This window comes from Thamnophis elegans, chromosome 2, assembly GCF_009769535.1.
Source record: "Thamnophis elegans isolate rThaEle1 chromosome 2, rThaEle1.pri, whole genome shotgun sequence".
NCBI lineage: Eukaryota > Metazoa > Chordata > Lepidosauria > Squamata > Colubridae > Thamnophis > Thamnophis elegans.
In genome coordinates, this window is record NC_045542.1 from 80,033,931 (window position 1) to 80,051,116 (window position 17,186).

The 17,186-nt window shown below is 37.5% G+C and overlaps 1 protein-coding gene across 3 annotated transcripts in view; it reads left to right on the forward strand.

Moving 5' to 3' along the window:
- The window catches only part of PPP2R2B (protein phosphatase 2 regulatory subunit Bbeta), a 264,160-nt gene extending 253,234 nt beyond the window's left edge, over positions 1–10,926 (forward strand). For all 3 annotated transcript variants that reach the window (XM_032210843.1, XM_032210841.1, XM_032210842.1), the window contains exons 7-9: positions 7,741–7,910; positions 8,721–8,812; positions 10,651–10,926. In XM_032210843.1, the coding sequence (XP_032066734.1) occupies positions 7,741–7,910; positions 8,721–8,812; positions 10,651–10,876 (488 nt within the window). In that variant the 3' untranslated portion in view covers positions 10,877–10,926. The remainder of the gene's footprint in view (positions 1–7,740; positions 7,911–8,720; positions 8,813–10,650) is intronic.
- Positions 10,927–17,186: the final 6,260 nt, after the last annotated feature.

Sequence of the window (17,186 nt, forward strand, 5' to 3'; positions counted from 1 at the left end):
CCAATTTCTGGTTTCCTCACCGTGGAGTCTCCTCCTAGCACAGCGTCTTTTGTCCCCTATCTGTCCTAACTGAAAGCCCTATCAATTGTGGAGCTGACTGGAAAAACCACCCCTTGTCATAGAGTCTCCTCCTGGTGCCAGCTTCTCTGATATCCAATTTCTTTATATTAAGAGTAACACAGAAATCACCAGTGGGAGAAGAGATGCTGCCCATCAAGACTGAAAAATTGCTGGTTTCTTAAAACGCTTGCTAGTTTCGTAAAAATGGTGCACTTGCATCATATTATGTGAGAAGCTGACAGCCATGTTCCCCTGCTGCAAAAGTGCTGTCTGTAATATTCTACAGATGAAATATTTTTCCAGAAGAAGCATTAACCTTTTTCAATCTTCTCTTTCCTCTACAGCAAGGGTCTCCAAACTTGGCAATTTTAAGATCATGCTGTCTGGTGAATTGTGGGAGTTGAAGTCCACAAGTCTTAAATTTGCCACGCTTGGAGACCCCCTGCTCCACAGGAGCCAAGCACACAAGGAGTTGGCAGGGGGCTGAAGGAAAAACAGGAGGAATGTACAAGCACAGCCAGCCAGAAGCAATCAAAAGAGTGATTACAAGAGTGGAGTAAGGACAGGAGGATAAAGACTGTGTTTTGTGCAACAGATTAACCAGTAGCTGAGGAAGAGATATAAAACAGAGACAAATAATCCATAATCTGACAGGCAAATGAAGTCTTAGAAATACCAAGGGAAAACCCCAGAGACTTAAAGGTCAAGAAGATCTCAAAAGTGAGGAACAAGAAAGCCTAAACAAGAAGCACAAAGCTGGATGCCAAAATTGCTTCCAGTAGTGGAAGGCAGCCTGGGGGCTGAAATCCCCTCCTCACTGAAGCGTTTTTTCACTCCATGGTAGCAGATAATAACACCCAGATGGCTTGATGTGTCTGAAGCTGCCGCTCATGTGTGTGCTGCTGATTTTGGGGGGGGGGGGAACTGTCCTTTTCTTCTTGGCGCCTTCTGGCTGGAAAGATTTTCGTGGTGACCAAGGAAGGCCTTTCAGTGTGGGCAGATGAAGAGCCTGCTATCTGGGGGGGACAATGTCTGATGGGTCTAACTTGCTGCCCTCTTAAAAGCCTGGCTCTTGGGCTGTGATAACACATTGGTCAGTTCAGGTCAGAAAGATACTGTAGAATGCCATAGAGATGACTCTGGAGAAAGCATCCATAGGTTCTTCAGGAAACAAGAGATGCAGAAGCATGTGTTAACCCAGGGAGGAGGGAGAACATTAGAAGAGACTGGTTCCTCCACTTCCCCCCCCCCCGCTCCATGGGGTGTAAGAGGGAAGGACGGGAACTTATGGAAAACTGGCAAGCTTCTGTTGCCACTTCTCTCGATATAATAGATTTCTAGTTTCCTGTGGAATCTATTTCCTGATCTGTGTACCTTATAGGACAGATAGATACTTCAAAATTGCCTATGTAGCATAATGTTGCTCTAACCCAACATTTCAAAGATTACAGATGGAACTAGTGATTATCTGGGAATGTATGATATTTGTATCAACAAGTTTAGCCATAGTGTAATAGATTATCCAAAGTCTGTAGGATGGATAGATGGAGGTCCCAAACCACTTTTTCCCTTAAGCAGTGCCTATGTCTTCACATTCTGTTCCCCTTGTTTAATCTGGAGTATTCCTGGGGCCACCATCAATATTCCAAAATCTTCCTACTAACCTAAATGTGTGTAAGAGGGAGGACCTTTTCCCTGTGTTGTATTTTGGTGTTTAAAAGGTCAAAACACTGAAATAATTTCAATAATACCCATCCTGGCCATGTAGCATGAAGATGAATTCCATGAAAATTCAGCTGCTATAATTCCTTTGGGGAATCTCACAAGCAATAAACCAAAACCACATTTTATTTTATTTTAAAGAATAGCTTTCTTATTGTGTTAAACAAAGATAAGGTCAAATGTTGATATGTAAAATAAAATAAAAATGCAGCAATAGGTTATGTGCAGCATAAATCTACACATTTTAGCCCCTGTTTCAAATTTTGAGTTAAGCCTTTGGAATTACAGATAAGGGGCAAACCCTTGTTAGAAAGAAAAAAAGGGCAACCAAAAATTTGACCTTGTAATCTCTGTTGAATATAATTAACTGAGTATAAAATGCATCTGAGCGCCCTGGAAAAAATGCAATACAGGCTAAATTAAATTAAGTCAATAATCAGTGTAAAACAGGCATAATAGTGGGTTATATTCCGTTAACTTGCTCTTAACTGATTAACCTGATAGGGCCCCTGAGAAACTGGAGTTTTGTGCAAGCTGCTTTTCAAATGAGCATGAAATATGGGCTCTGGAAAACGTCCATTGGTATTTGAGATGGAAAAGGGAATATAAATCAACTACCAGAATAAATATGGTGTGGCCTTTCAATGATATTTATAATATCGTTGAGGTTTGACAATTGTTTCCACAATTCTATACCCTACATCAGCTATTTAATAATCGTTTAAACTTCATCCACTTCTAGGGGTAATAGCAGTAGTGGGATCCTCCCGGTTTAACAACTGATTCAGTGATCGTGTGATTTGCGCTGCGCCTATGTGCGCAATATGAAGAAATCTTCACTTCCAGGTTTCCTTGGAGGAGTAACACAGCTGATTCGCACGGCTATCTGTTTTGTCGCACTAATCAGCTGAGAATATAAAGTTAGGAAAATAGCGCGTGTGGGCAGGTGGGCCGATCTGATCGTCGGGGCGAACCAGTTCACTCCCAGCTACCGGTTCACCTGAACCGGTAGAATCCCACCCCTAGCATAGACACCCCAGATAAAAAATGGCATGGAAAACACTGTGCCTGAAGTCATTTTCCATAATGCAGGTCTAAAGTAGGTCTAAAGTAGTATTAGCAGCAGCAACTCATCTGGTAGCAGGATCAGATTAGCCTGGTAGGTCAAATTCATGGGAGATTCATGGGAGATTAATTAATTATAAAAATATTTTAAAAAATATTTTTTAAACGTTTAAAATTTTCAGTGCTAAATTGCAAATATTTATTGTTGAAGAAGATATAGAGCTGCCCATATTCAGCTGCTAACTTGTTAAAAAATAAAATGCAATGCTGTGTTCATACTACAAATAGACTCTACATCCAAAAGTCTGTAAAACAACTAGACAAATGAATAACGACAACAACATTATTCAGCATCGGTCAATTGCAAAAGTCACCTTTATTGGGAACAATGACAATACCTCTAATACCATCTAACATCCACATCTGTCTATCCCAGGTCCTTGGAAAGGGTTCGATAAGTGAATAAAAATAATAATCCAATCTGAACATCTGGATGACTGTGCAACAAACCATAACAATAATAAACCGCAGGAGTTTCTATAGAAAATGTATATGTTCCTGTACAGATTTGATATTATCTTATTCTTAATACCTTATTCATTGTCTCTCTGTGGATGAGATGTTAGAAAGAAAACTGAAATCAACAACTTAATCTAAATTCCTGGCTAGATATACTGTATATACTTTCCTTCTGGAGAAATAGAAGGTTTTACAAAACAAAACTAAATTAGTAGGGACTGACTTTTGTATAATATGGAACCCTCCCTCCACTGTCTAAAGGTATCCTTTGGCAATATGCCCTCCCCCTCAAATATTTGGCTACTAGTTGGTGATAATTGAATCCAAAGCTGCTTCTGTGTAAGTTGTCATGGTACTGTCAAGTTTCTTCTTTTATTTAATGAAAGAGCACCATCTGGTAATTGCAGATAATTAAATGAAAATATACAGAGGAAGGTGTTGATGTCACTCTTTTGATGAATAAATCAAAGGGTGTTTATGTCAATCTTTTGATGAATAAATCACAATTCTTTTAAAGTGGCTTTTACTAAACTTGTTGGGCTTGGATTTATTCAAGGAAACCTAGATTTAAATCCATTTCTAAATCCTTGCAAGCAAAATATGATTGTTTGTGTGTTTTAAAATAATTGTTCTATTTTGGAATACTGCATCCAGTTTTTATTGCCATGATGTAAAAAAAGTTGTTGACACTCTGGCAAGAATGCAGAGAAGAGCAACAAAGATGATAAGGGGACTGGAGGCTAAAACATATAAAGAACGGTTGCTGGAATTGGGTACGTCTCGTTTAATGAAAAGAAGGACTAAGGGTGACATGGTTTCAGGTTGTCGTCCCCAGTTCTGTGGATATATGCTCTTAGATTCTCTTATAATGGCATGTTTCTTTATGGCCCACCTCATCTTCACTAGGTGAATATGCCCAGCACTTGGATAATCTGCCATCCAATGTCCACCTCCAGAAGCCACCAGCAGATCACATTCACCATTATTTCTTTTAAGTCACCCAAACCAAGTTCACTGTTGTTGCTGCCTTCTACTCTCTTTTTCATTTTATTTCTATTTATTCTCTACTTGCTTCAATCCAGCAACACTCTTATTATCAAAACATATATCTTAACTCAATTTCTATCATTGTGTCTTCTTTCATTTTCCATCGAGGACTTCTATCACTTTCTCCATTTTCATCTCTTCTTACCACTGGAATAACAATCCATCCACAGCAGAGTAATTTTTTTCGGGGGTGGGGGGATAATTGCAGAAGACTGTTTAAATCCTTAATTAAGATCCTTAAGTTGAGGACACCACCCTTTGATCAAAGGTGAACCTCATGGTTGCTTAAGCATTTGGTGCAGATTTCATCACTGTAAGGAAAGGACCAATGTAGCTGATGGGTGAGGGCAATGTATATTTAGTACTACAAATATTCCTTGACTTAAAGCCATTTGTTTAGTGATAAATGTTCAGTGGCACTGAAAAAGTGACTTATGACTATTTTTCACATGTACAGCTGTTGCAACATCTTTGTGGTCATGTGATAAAAAATTCAGTCACCTGGCAACTGGCATGTATTTATGATGGTTGCAGTGTCCAGGGTCATGCAATCACATTTTGCAACCTGGTGCCTTAACCACTAGATGAATAGAATAGAATAGAATAGAATTCTTTTTTGGCCAAGTGTGATTGGACACAGAAGGAATTTGCTCTCAGTGTACGTAAAGAGAATAAAATACATTCATCAAGAATAAAAAGATACAACACTTTGTGATTGTCAAGGTTACTAATAAGCTATCAAATCGTACTAGTAAACATATAAAACAATACAAATTGAAATATATATGCAACATGGTTATAAACATAAGTGGGAAGAGATAGATACTAGGAAGGAAGAGAAGAGATCAAACGGATCTAGTCAAACTGTACAACTGCATTGCTTAGTGACAGAAATTCCAGTCTCAATTGTAGTTGTAAGCTGAGGAATATATGTAAGTATGGTTGATGGGTGAGTATTAGTCTTCTGACTTAATAGTGATTGGGGGGATGGGACTTTGATCCAGAAAACAGAACAAGGGAAGAATTAACCTTCTATACACTTCCGGTAATCCTGCCCCAATCAATCTAAAGCCTCCAGAGATTGCTTTGAAGAAAAATGTTACATCTATCCCCGTGTCACACACAAGATAGCCCTACACTTCTTATTTGTACTACATGTTGACATTTTGATGGTAGTTGCAAATTGTCCCTTGTGTCAACATCAGAAACAGTCAGTCCCAGGCTTCTACTGTTCAAGCTTGTGTTTACACAGGACAGATCTCCCAGAATTGATGTTGATGTTGTTAGGCTTCTTTTTAATCTCCTCAACTGTGCTCCCTAGTGTGGCCAAGTCCATGATTATGATATAGAAGTTTGATACTTTGTACAAGCCACCTGAGGTCTTGAATTATTTTTTTCTGCTGTGATGTTTTATTATATTTTTGAAAAAATTGTAAGTCATCAGATTTCCTGCTAGCAGTGAGTAGACGTAAAGCTTAAGAATGCTGTGAGGAATGCCATTTCATATTTGTTGAGAGATTGTTTATCCTAGCATCTAAAATTTATTTTTCCTATTGCCTCTATCATATACCAAAAACCAGGATTTACAACCCAGTGTTCCACTACAGAGTAATAAAGTTGGTCAAATATTTATGCAGAGAAAGTAAAAGAAAAAAACCCCTTTGCTTAATAAGTTGTCTTTTTCTTATGAAACTGCTACTGCCGTTTTATATCGCCTTTGAACAATTTTTTGTGGTGCCTAGTTGTTAAATCTCTAGTGAAGCAACACCTTCCTGAGGAAAGAATACATACAGCATTTCTGCTATTTCATGATTTACATTGTGTATGTATGTTGAAAGAAATCCTATTGTCTCTAGAAAATTCACCTTTGCTTCATTTCTTGTATCTACACGGTTGCAGATTTCCTGTCAAATTTTCTTAGATCCATCCTGAAATATAACTTTTTGCTTCAAGCTTTCAAGAGGCCGCCCATCTCTCTCACAGAGTAAACTGTTTTATATTTAAGCATACATTTTTAAATGAAAGGACAACTTAGGTATTTTTATGTAGCTAAGGATTTAGTGTTTGTGAAATATACTTTTCTTAATTTTTGCTGTGGTGTGATTGACGATGACGTTAAATAAAAAACAAATCACACTATGGTTTAGCACAGAAACTCACTATTTTCATCAGCCTATCAGTTGTATCAAATTTTGCCTGATGCGCTGAGGGCATATTCCTGATGTGGACAGCATTCATTTTTCATTGATTTTAAGGGGGTAAGTAGTGGGAAGTTTGTCTCTTTGACTTGCCAAAACATCTCTGCAGAGCCTGAAAAAGATGTTAACCAGCCATCAGATGTTTGCTTCTCTGATTTTAACGTACTGTGGTGTTGTTGTTAAATTTATTTGCTACACATCTCACAGTTCAAAGCAACTCTGAACAGCATATAAACTCATACTCTGGGTTTCTAATTTTTAAACCAGTTCTGTACCCGGGGTTTGGTTTAACTGTGATTTCCTTCTGGCAGAATAACAAATTTTTGAAAATTCATATCAGAGCCAAGAATTGTTCATATTTCAAGAATTTGTTTACATTGTTTTATTTCTATTGAATCTTTCATTCAATAAGGAACATCTCCTTTAGTTGTATGACTGTTAACTGTATCCAATGCCTTTTCATGATACATGAAGAATGATAAGTGAGTTTATTTCTATAGTGTTCTTGTTATATTGTCAGGTGGACTTAATATTGTCTAAAAATTAAATCAGATTCTGTGATATGAAATAACCAGGGTAATTTTCCACATCTTAAGACACAGCAGGTAGGATATAGTCATGACTAAGTAATGGTCCATTGGTTTCCATGGATCACTTGAGCTGTAAGCATGACTAAGCCTGCAGAAATATATGGTGCTGCTTTCTGTATTAAACTAATACATGAAATAGTGAAAATTAGTATGGATAAAAGGTTTGAGTTGTGAGCACAACAGCCTCAAGGTATTGCATCTAATGTGATCATTTAGTTTCCCAGCGAAATGGATGAAATGTAAGTCTTTATCTGTGCAGTTCCGTTCCACTGATTTCAGTGGGATTTGCAGTATAATTCTTAATGCTTTCTACTCCAAAATAAAGGTAATTAAGTTCAGAAAAACTTATTTTCCAGCAAATATGTTAAGTCTTTTGGGGGATTTTTTAACATGTACTTGTAGAATTTTCCTTATGACTGACCATGTGGGAAATTCAAGTATTTTCACAATTTATCATATTAAGCCCAGTGATACAGATTCCTTGACTATATTATGTTGTTTCTTTTGTGTGTGTGTGTATGTGTGTGTGATTCGTGTAGTTTTTGAAGAGCCCGAAGATCCAAGTAACAGATCTTTTTTTTCTGAGATCATCTCTTCAATTTCTGATGTAAAGTTCAGCCATACTGGGAGATACATCATGACCAGGGATTACCTCACAGTCAAGGTGTGGGATCTGAATATGGAGAACAGACCTATTGAGACATACCAGGTATTTTATCTTTTTCCTTTGTTTCCTGGGATGTGAATGAAGGGTGTAGGTATTAAATACAGTGTGTGAAAGTGTGGGTGTCTTCACAACATCCCAAAATGCTTCAAAATGATTTATTTTACATGTATTTATTTATTACTGTTGTGAGATTTTGGAATTGGCCTACACATAATTTATTGATTTCAATTATATTGTTAATGCAGTAAAAACAGGCTCTTGGTGGATTTTAGTAGTAAGAGCAACAGAAACCAAAACACTGAAATTAAAACATCAATGATAGAAGTCCAAAGTTTCTTTTTTTTCCAAGAGGCAACTGGAATTTCTTATTTTTCTTTGAAGACATTTTTCTTCTTATCCAAGAAGTTTCTTCGATTCTGACTGGATAGTGGGAAATAGAAGGATTTATATTCCTTGCAGACAGCTGGTCATTTGCATTATTTTAGAGAGTCATTGAGGCCACTTAGAAGTTTATGTGTGTCCTCAAGATCATCTGAGTAGTGCAATGGATGTGGAACTGCAAAGGACTGTGTGTAGACTGGAGAAGCTTCTTGGATGAGAAGCAAAATGTTTTCAAAGAAAAAGAAGAAAGTCCAGTTGCCTCTGGAAAAAAGCACCTGTGGGATAACCATGACCTCGATGACTAAGAATCTCCAAAGACATCCATGATAGAAACTAAGATAAAATAACTGTTGCTAATAGCTTCAAACTCTTGTCCTCTGAAATCTGTGAGCAGAGCTTGAATCAACTTTAGTATGGCGTTCCTTCTGAGTGCTTTCTTCCTTTTATTCTTTGTGTCTCTCTTTTTCCTAGGTCCATGATTACCTCCGCAGCAAGCTGTGCTCCCTCTATGAGAATGATTGCATTTTTGATAAATTTGAATGTGTATGGAATGGGTCAGACAGGTGAGGCGTTATATGCAGGATTATTATTTTTTTCATTTTCTGATTCCTCAAATCCACCCACTTGTATCTCTTCTGTTCTTTGCTTCCTCATGCAGTGCAGAAAAAGTTTTTTTTTTGTAAATGAAAAAATAATTAAATCCCAAATTTCATTGAAACTTTGAAAATGCTCTATAATAAATCTCATGACTTGTTCAAAAGTCACTCTTGTCATCCAGAAAACTAACATAAGACATACAAAGAACAGCTGCAAGCAATTTGAAGAGAAGTTACTTGAATTAAGATAGCTGAATAAGTACTGCTTATGTTGGGCCAAGCATACAGATCCCCAAAACCTGATAAGCATAGGACTGATGGTGAAATGTACTGCACACAATGACGCCAACCCATTAATGTTCTTATGGTACATTAGCATTGTGATGAGTTGTGGGGTTTTAAAATGAAAAGGAACTTGCACTAGCTTACATAAATTAGAATTTCTGAAATAGCCAGGCATGCAAAGCCAAGATTTAGTTGACTCCATTTATGAAATAGAAATGAAATTGAAATGACCTATATAGCTGCCTAATTCTCCTTTGGAAACTATGGCTAATGGAATTGGGATGTTTCTTTTTGTCAACATTATACTTTCAGCTATGGACAATTAGAAAATTAAAAAGTAATTTGAATATTGCTCATTTGTAACATAAAATTAAGCATGAAATGAACTTGCCATTGTAATTAGTTTTTACATTTTCAATCTAAATATTGGGCTGCAGGATTTGTGGACAGGAATATTTCTCTGAATCCACCAGAAAGGCACTAATCTAAGGGATGGTGCTGCATTGGGATCCCATCTTATTTGCAAGCAGCATTCCCCTTGATCTAAATATTTATGGGGGCAACCCAAGACAACTGTTGAATTGGCTGAAACTTTCATTGGATCCATGCATCATCATTCTCTTTTCACATGGTTAGCTAACCACCTGAAAAGAGAATGATGATACATGGATACATGTGATTGATCATTATTTTGATATTTAAGATTTTTTAAAACAATCATCTTGCATCTTGTGAATTGGGATGAATACACAAACTAATGATAAGAAGAAATGAGATGAGTTCTAACAACTGTCCCCATGCTGACCACCAAGGGGTGGGCCAATTTAGCCACCTTACCTGATTATAAGTGAAAATTGCAGGAGTGCAAAAGAAGGAAGACTTTACTCATTGCATAAATGCATGAGCTGTAACTGGCCTAGCTACCAGTGGTGATTATAGTTCCCCGTTAAGCTGACATTTACAGAGCCAGCAAATTGCCTCCTTTGTTATTCCATCCAACCCTGCTTTGGAGTTTCCCAAAGCACTCCTTATAATGGTTTCCCAAGAAAGGAGATAAAGATAAAGATAGGTTTCACCTGTCCAGTCATCTCTGACTCTAGGGGGTGGTGCTCATCTCCATTTCTTAGCCAAGAGAGCCAACATTGTCCCAAGACTTTTCTGTGTTCATGTAGCCAGCATGACTATATGCCAAGGAATTCTGTTACCTTCCACTGAAGTGGTACCTATTCATCTACTCACATTTGCCTGCTTTCAAACCGCTAGGTGGGAAGGAGCCAGGACAAGTAACGGGAGCTTACCCTGTTGTGTGGCGCTCAGATCTGGAACTCAGGCTGTCAGCTTTGCAGCTGACAAGCTCTGTGTCTTAACCACTGAGCCATCACTCTCCCTAAGAGAGGAGATATGGTGGGTATGTCTCAAAGCTGGATCTGTCTTGAAAGGGTTGAGAGAAGTAGGAAAACTAAAAAGGCTCTAAATTTCACTTGACACTTTTTGTTGTTGTATTTTTGCTTTCTTCTCAGTGTCATCATGACTGGCTCCTACAACAACTTCTTTAGAATGTTTGATCGCAATACCAAGCGTGATGTGACTCTTGAAGCCTCAAGAGAAAACAGCAAACCCCGTGCCATCCTGAAGCCTCGCAAAGTTTGTGTTGGTGGCAAAAGGAGGAAAGATGAAATTAGCGTGGACAGTCTGGACTTTAGCAAAAGATCCTGCATACAGCTTGGCATCCTTCAGAAAATATAATAGCAGTGGCAGCAACAAATAACCTGTATATATTTCAAGACAAGGTTAACTAGGAGGGAGGAAAAAAAATGCTCCTTGGGAATCTAATATTCTGGAGACTAGCAAACAAAAGTTTTTTAAAGGGGTTTTTTTTGGTCCTGTTTTCTTCTCCTCCTTGTTTTTTTTCCCCATCATTCCTCTGCAGACACTAACTGTGCAGAGGTAAACTCTCAGATTCCAACATTTATTGCTTTCCCCCCCAATACAAAGAAATTGGGTGGCAAAGCAAATTAGGGACAGTTGAATTTTAAGTCGTGAAAGCAACGAAGCTGCTACTATCACAGTGAGCTTGAATTCTGTCTGCTTTCATTTCCCTAATAACTGCTGGTAAATTTAGTTCCTTTACAAAGATAATTTGTAATCTAGAACCAAGGTAGGATTACTAAATTATATTTACAGGAAAAAAGAAAAGAAAACTCAGCCAAGGCCATGAAACAAAGATGCATTGTATTAAGCTATCTCTTTTTTAACAAAAAATTACTTGGAGTTTTTTCTTTTGTTTTACATTATTTGAAAACAGGACTTAGAATTCCTGTTGATTCAGTTCTTGTAATTGACCGTTTACCTTTTTTAAGTGGTGTATTCCTTTTATTAACTCAGGGCCTTTCCAGATGATCATTTGTTGTTATCACACAATGAATGTTTTCCTGTAACTCAGTTCTTGTGAGAGATACATCTTTTTTTGCCCCAGATTGCACATTGGATTAAAAAATAACATAACAACATAAAGTTGCAGCCTGTAAAAAAAACACCACCATCTTCAGGTTTTCACACCTTCCACAAAGGATTCACTGCCTTGAAAGTGCAGTGAAAGTCTAGGTGCACAACTCTCATTGTCACCTGTTGATAGTGTCTGTGACATCAGAGGTGACCTATGATCCATCTTCACTTTGGCCATACCACTAACGTACTTACATTAGGAATAGATGAAAACCATTAAAGCCAGACTAATCCACCTAAGGCTTTCTGATTTCCTTCTCTTTCTCTTCTTCTTTTACATGTAGTTCAGTTCTGTTGACTCCGGTTCCAGCATTGATGCAACCGTCCCTTTAAAAAAATAAAAAACCCAAGACTTATTTTTTAAAATTTAGGAAATAGGTAAACTTCCCCAGTGATATCCCGCCCTAATCCCATCCCTCTCAGCAAAGAAGAGCTGTTTCCCTTCCACAAATGCAGATTCTCTTCTGCTGCATTTGGACAGGAGATGGCTCTATTCTTGCTGGATGCAGGCAAGTGCAACTTTGTTCTTAATGGGCGGAAAGGCCCGTTTTCCTTATCTGGAAAGAGCCTCAGACAGGAAAATCAAAGGCAAGACAGAAGGAGCAGGTTTGCAGCAGGCACATTTTGACTCCTCATTCATGAAGGGGCAGGGATGCCATCACGAGTTGCAACCTGCCGTCATGATCCCCACAAATGGTCTCTGATGGATTTGGCTGAGTCAATCCTTTGGTGCCTTTTGATGGTATACAACATACCTTAAAACACAATGCTTCCAAAATGTGGTATTTGCAAACCAAATCAAATCTGAGCTTTCTTCTGCGATTCCTGCAATTTTATTTTGGGTTTTTCTGTTTGTTTTAATTATTATTTTTTTAGTTCTGATTTGTTTTGGATAAGAAATCTCAGAACAGTTCTCTTTTAATCTCTTGCATGTCATAATATATATGTGTTGATGGGGGGGGCAGAACCCCTTTTTTCCTTCTAGTCGTGTATTTTTTAAAGTATTGTTTGTTTGTTTATTTATTTATTTATGCCAAGTGTCATTTTTTTCCCTTTCTTTTTGAGAGTAAAAAAAAAAAGAACTCTTTAGTTAAAACTGTATGGCTTTTAAAAGAACTCAAACAAAAAATAACCACCAAACCATCTTGTAATGCTATTATTATTCTTAGCACTCGGCTGCTTTCTGAGAGAGGTTGCTCATAGACGGGCGGTATGAAGATTTAACTTGAATAGCTCTTCATCTTTGCATGGTAAACTGTGCAGTTTTACTACAAGGATAATGCCGGTCCTGCCTTCACTTGATCAATTTGGGAGGCAAAAAAAAAAAAGGTGGGGGGGAGGCGGGGGAGGGAAAAATCAAATAGCCGATTCTACAAAAAAATAAAATAAACTTAATTCTTTCTCTAACGAGGCAGATATTTGAAGATCAATGTACTTTGCATTTTTCCAATTGTAAAAGGAGGCAATCGTTTCAACTTTTGTGATTGTTGCAGTGAAGCATAGAAGAATTCCTGGATACGTTCTCTGGTAGAATGATTTGGGGGGGGGGGCACTTATTTTCCTGTTCTGGGCTACCAAGGCTTTCCCTTATAAATAAAACTGTGGTCACAGTTTTCTGAAGAGGAGATCACATCCATGTGGTTATCCAGTACACTAAAGGCGAGGGGACGTGAAAATCCTGGAAACAAGGGGAAGCTTAAACATTTGGAATCAAAACTTTTCTTTAATATTAGACCGTTTATAACCTTGTTGTCTCTTCATAAGACTGAGCAGGACACGGTCACATTAGTGGTTTTGCATTGTTTAAAGGAGCGATAACAGGACAAAAAGTATGCTAGCTTATAAACTTATGGTAAGCAATGGCTTTCAGATGTAGCCTCTTTTTTTTTTTTAAGAAGAATGATTTTTAAAAAATAGTAGATGGATCATTTTTCTCTAAAAAGAAACAAAACTAACATGCCTACATTCTAGTACCGAAAGAAACATTTTTCCAAGATGCTCTGATGTGAAGCTGTCCATAACTAAATATTGAGCAATTCAGTTCAAAGATCTGGCACAATACCAATAGCCCACATAAATTTTGGCCATAGGAAAGGTTCATCCTAAATCCTACTCACTGTAAATTAGGATAATCCAATTTGCATAGCAATAGCACTTAAGACTTATATACCGCTTTACAGTGCTTTTACAGTCCTCTGAGCGCTTTACAGAGTCAGCATATTTCCCCCAACAATCTGGGTCCTCATTTTACCAACGTTGGAAAGATGGAAGGCTGAGTCAACCTTGAGCCTGGTGAGATTCGATCTGCCAAATTGCAAGCAGCCAACAATTAGCAGAACTCAACTCTAACCACTGCGCCACCACGGCTCACAACCCCAAGCATTCAGGCTTCCCCAATCTGGCTCCCATTTTTGGAGAGTGGCAGTTTGGGAAAGGCTAATTTAAATGTAGAACTTCTGATTTCACTTAATCTCATGCGCTTGTATGAAGAGAGAATAAAGGTGATGTTTTTATGGAAAGCAATGTCTTTGTTGAATGCCAAAGTATTTAACCATCTTCAGAGAAGCGCTCAAACAGGATTCTATCAAGGGCAGTCATCCCGCAAGGTTGTCATCCAAATCTGGTATTTTTAGTTTTAGTTACTTACCTCATTTTTATGGTCGTTCATCTCGGAGTCTGGGCAGTATACAAAAGTAAAATTCTTATAAGGAAGTCAATGGTGGTGTATCAAGCATAGTTATGAACCAGGGAAAGCTGTGGATATTTGCAAAGGGTTCCTCCCACTCTTCAGTTCTTCTCACTGCATCATAAAGTACTGTTGAATCTCATAAGCATTTTAAAATACCTTGTCAAACACTGCACCGCTCCTGTTAGAATGTTATATATATATATACACCAACTGCATGGAAAGAGCTTACAGGAGAATTCTATGATCCATAGCATGCATGTATTCCCTTGGTGGTCCTGCTACACTGTAGTCTTTCACACTGTCATTCACATCATGCACAACTGGGTCCAGATTGCCTCAGATTATCCTTTTTCTTTCAAGGGTCCCCCGAGAGCATAGCACACACAGAGGCACTCAGGGGCTATGAAGCTGTGAAATTATTGGGCTACAGTGTTAAGGAACTTGAAAATCACTCGCATTTACTTTTCCTTACTATCCTATTATAATGTCCAAACTTGGGATCCAATACTTTTCCTTGGACTGGCTTAAAATAGGGCTTAACCTTTGCATTTGTTAAAAGGGTTCTTCTTAACATCAGGCACATTCAACAGAGATAATTTATAAATTAAGTGGGCATTTCTGGTACCGTTGAGTGATACCTTTCCACTCTGCTCCACAGTGTATGAGATTACAACAGAGATGAGGACAACAATATTATCCCTCAGGCTACTAAAGGTCTTCAGCTTTCTTGATGCTTCCAAGGCTGATCTAGGTAAACCTTGTAGACACTCTAGGAAGCAAAAAATAATAATCTGAAAATCAAGATTGAAACCCAGATTGATAATGTTATGCTCCTCCAAAACATCCAAGATAGAAGATTACTTGCATACTAGAACATCAGCCTGGAATACTTCACAGGTTGGTACTTTCCAGGTGCTTCAGGACTACACCACTTAGAAGACCATGGAATCTAGGCATTCAAAATGTTGAACTCTCAACTTAACTGGAGCTGCCATACTGCAGAAGATGCCTAAAATAATTGGGGCCAGGAAGAAAGAATCAATTGATCTGATATAGATCATATGCCTGGAGAACCATAAGAAAGCAGAGGGTAATCCCAGAAAATTATGACTATGGTTCTTAAAACCATAAATGTAGTTTCTAAGAGAAATCTCTCATCTATCACCTAAGTGAAAGACTATTCTTGTATGACAGTATTATAAAAACAAACTCATAATTTCAAATGGGTCATGGTTGTAGTAATTATGTTACGTTCAACTATTGACTATTTGTTTAAGAATTGCAAGGAATTGTATGAAAACTGGTGAATCTCAATTAAGATTTTTCAGGGTTTTAATATTGTGTCAAGTTCACATACTACCATACTTTATATAGAGAAACTGTTAGCTTTTGCTTTATTTCTTGAATTTACACCCAAAATAACACTCAAGCTCACTAACAGTACAAAAAAATAGTGGGGGGATATAATTGGTATATACCACTTGGTCAAATGGAAACATGATAAAAATGCTCTGGTTGGTGAGAGAAGGTTAAGAGGAACAAGCTTTCTTGTTCTGCCTATGATGGCTATATCTGTTTTTTTTTTTTTTTACTGTTGATAATTGTTAGCTGCCCACTTTTGCACCAGAAACTCTAATTTATAATCACATAAATGAATTATTTTACCCAAGTACAATCCCAAAATATTTGGGGTGCATCATGGCTGATTTTCTGAATACCTGCAACAGTGCATCAGAAATCTTCAAGAAGTATATCATGGAGAGACATGGATGGTTTTGCTAGCTGCCTTAGAAAATGTGAGAAAACAACGTGGCATGATTCCTCATTAAAAACAGGCACCTATAAAGAGTCCCCAAATCATGACAACTCACAATCAATACTAAGTTCATTGAAGCAAGAAACATTTCTCATCCTAGTTACAACCCCAACAGCTCAGCCTCAACACTCAATATTTCCAATAATAAGGCTGTGTGAACCTGTGATCTGAATCTCTGAAAATGAAGAGACCAAAATTTTCCCTTTGAGTTTGTTGGGGCCAGTTTCTTCAGTTCCCACATCAGGAGTGGGTTTCTAAACAACCCGATATTTGCAGTTCTAATCAGTGGAGTTGGCAGTGGCACGTTTCGTTGGTGAAAGAAGTTAATTTTAGGGTTTCTCATATTAATCTCCTAAAAGTTGGAAATTTGGTTTCAATCTATCAAGGAAAATAAACTCTAATAAATGAATCCTCCCAGCTTGCATTGATTGATTGACTGACTGACTGACTGACTGATTTGATCTGCACATCGAAAAAAATGTTTTCAGATAACTGGAATTAACTATTTTTTAAAAAGCCACTGAATGAAATAAAAAATAATTCTACAATACAGGTCATTACTGCAAAACATTGTGAAAACACAGGCACATTGTTTTCTTTTATGCTAATCTTAAAACGCAATAAAGAATAAGAACAAACATAGAAAAGGTTGTATTCAAAATCTAATTTTACCATGACTAAAATTTCTCTATTTCATAACATCTTGTATAGTTTTCCTGGCCAGTTTGCTGAATCATTCTGAATGAGAGTCCTGAAATAAAGACTAATTTCACAAGGCACAAACTGTAGATAATCTATGGAGTTTGTTCCTTCAAAATACGATCACACCCAAATGCCCATCATATCATTTCACATCACAATGTAATGCTCATGCACCTTCTTGAAACTGATAGGGCAACCTCATTCAATAGTATATCCTGAAATAAAAATAAATGGTCATACAGTATGTCTTCATTATAAAACTTATTTGATTTCTATTACAAAAAGAAGGAAAGAAGTTTCATGAGTGATTGTAGACAGAGAGAGAGAGAGGGAAATGAAAGAAA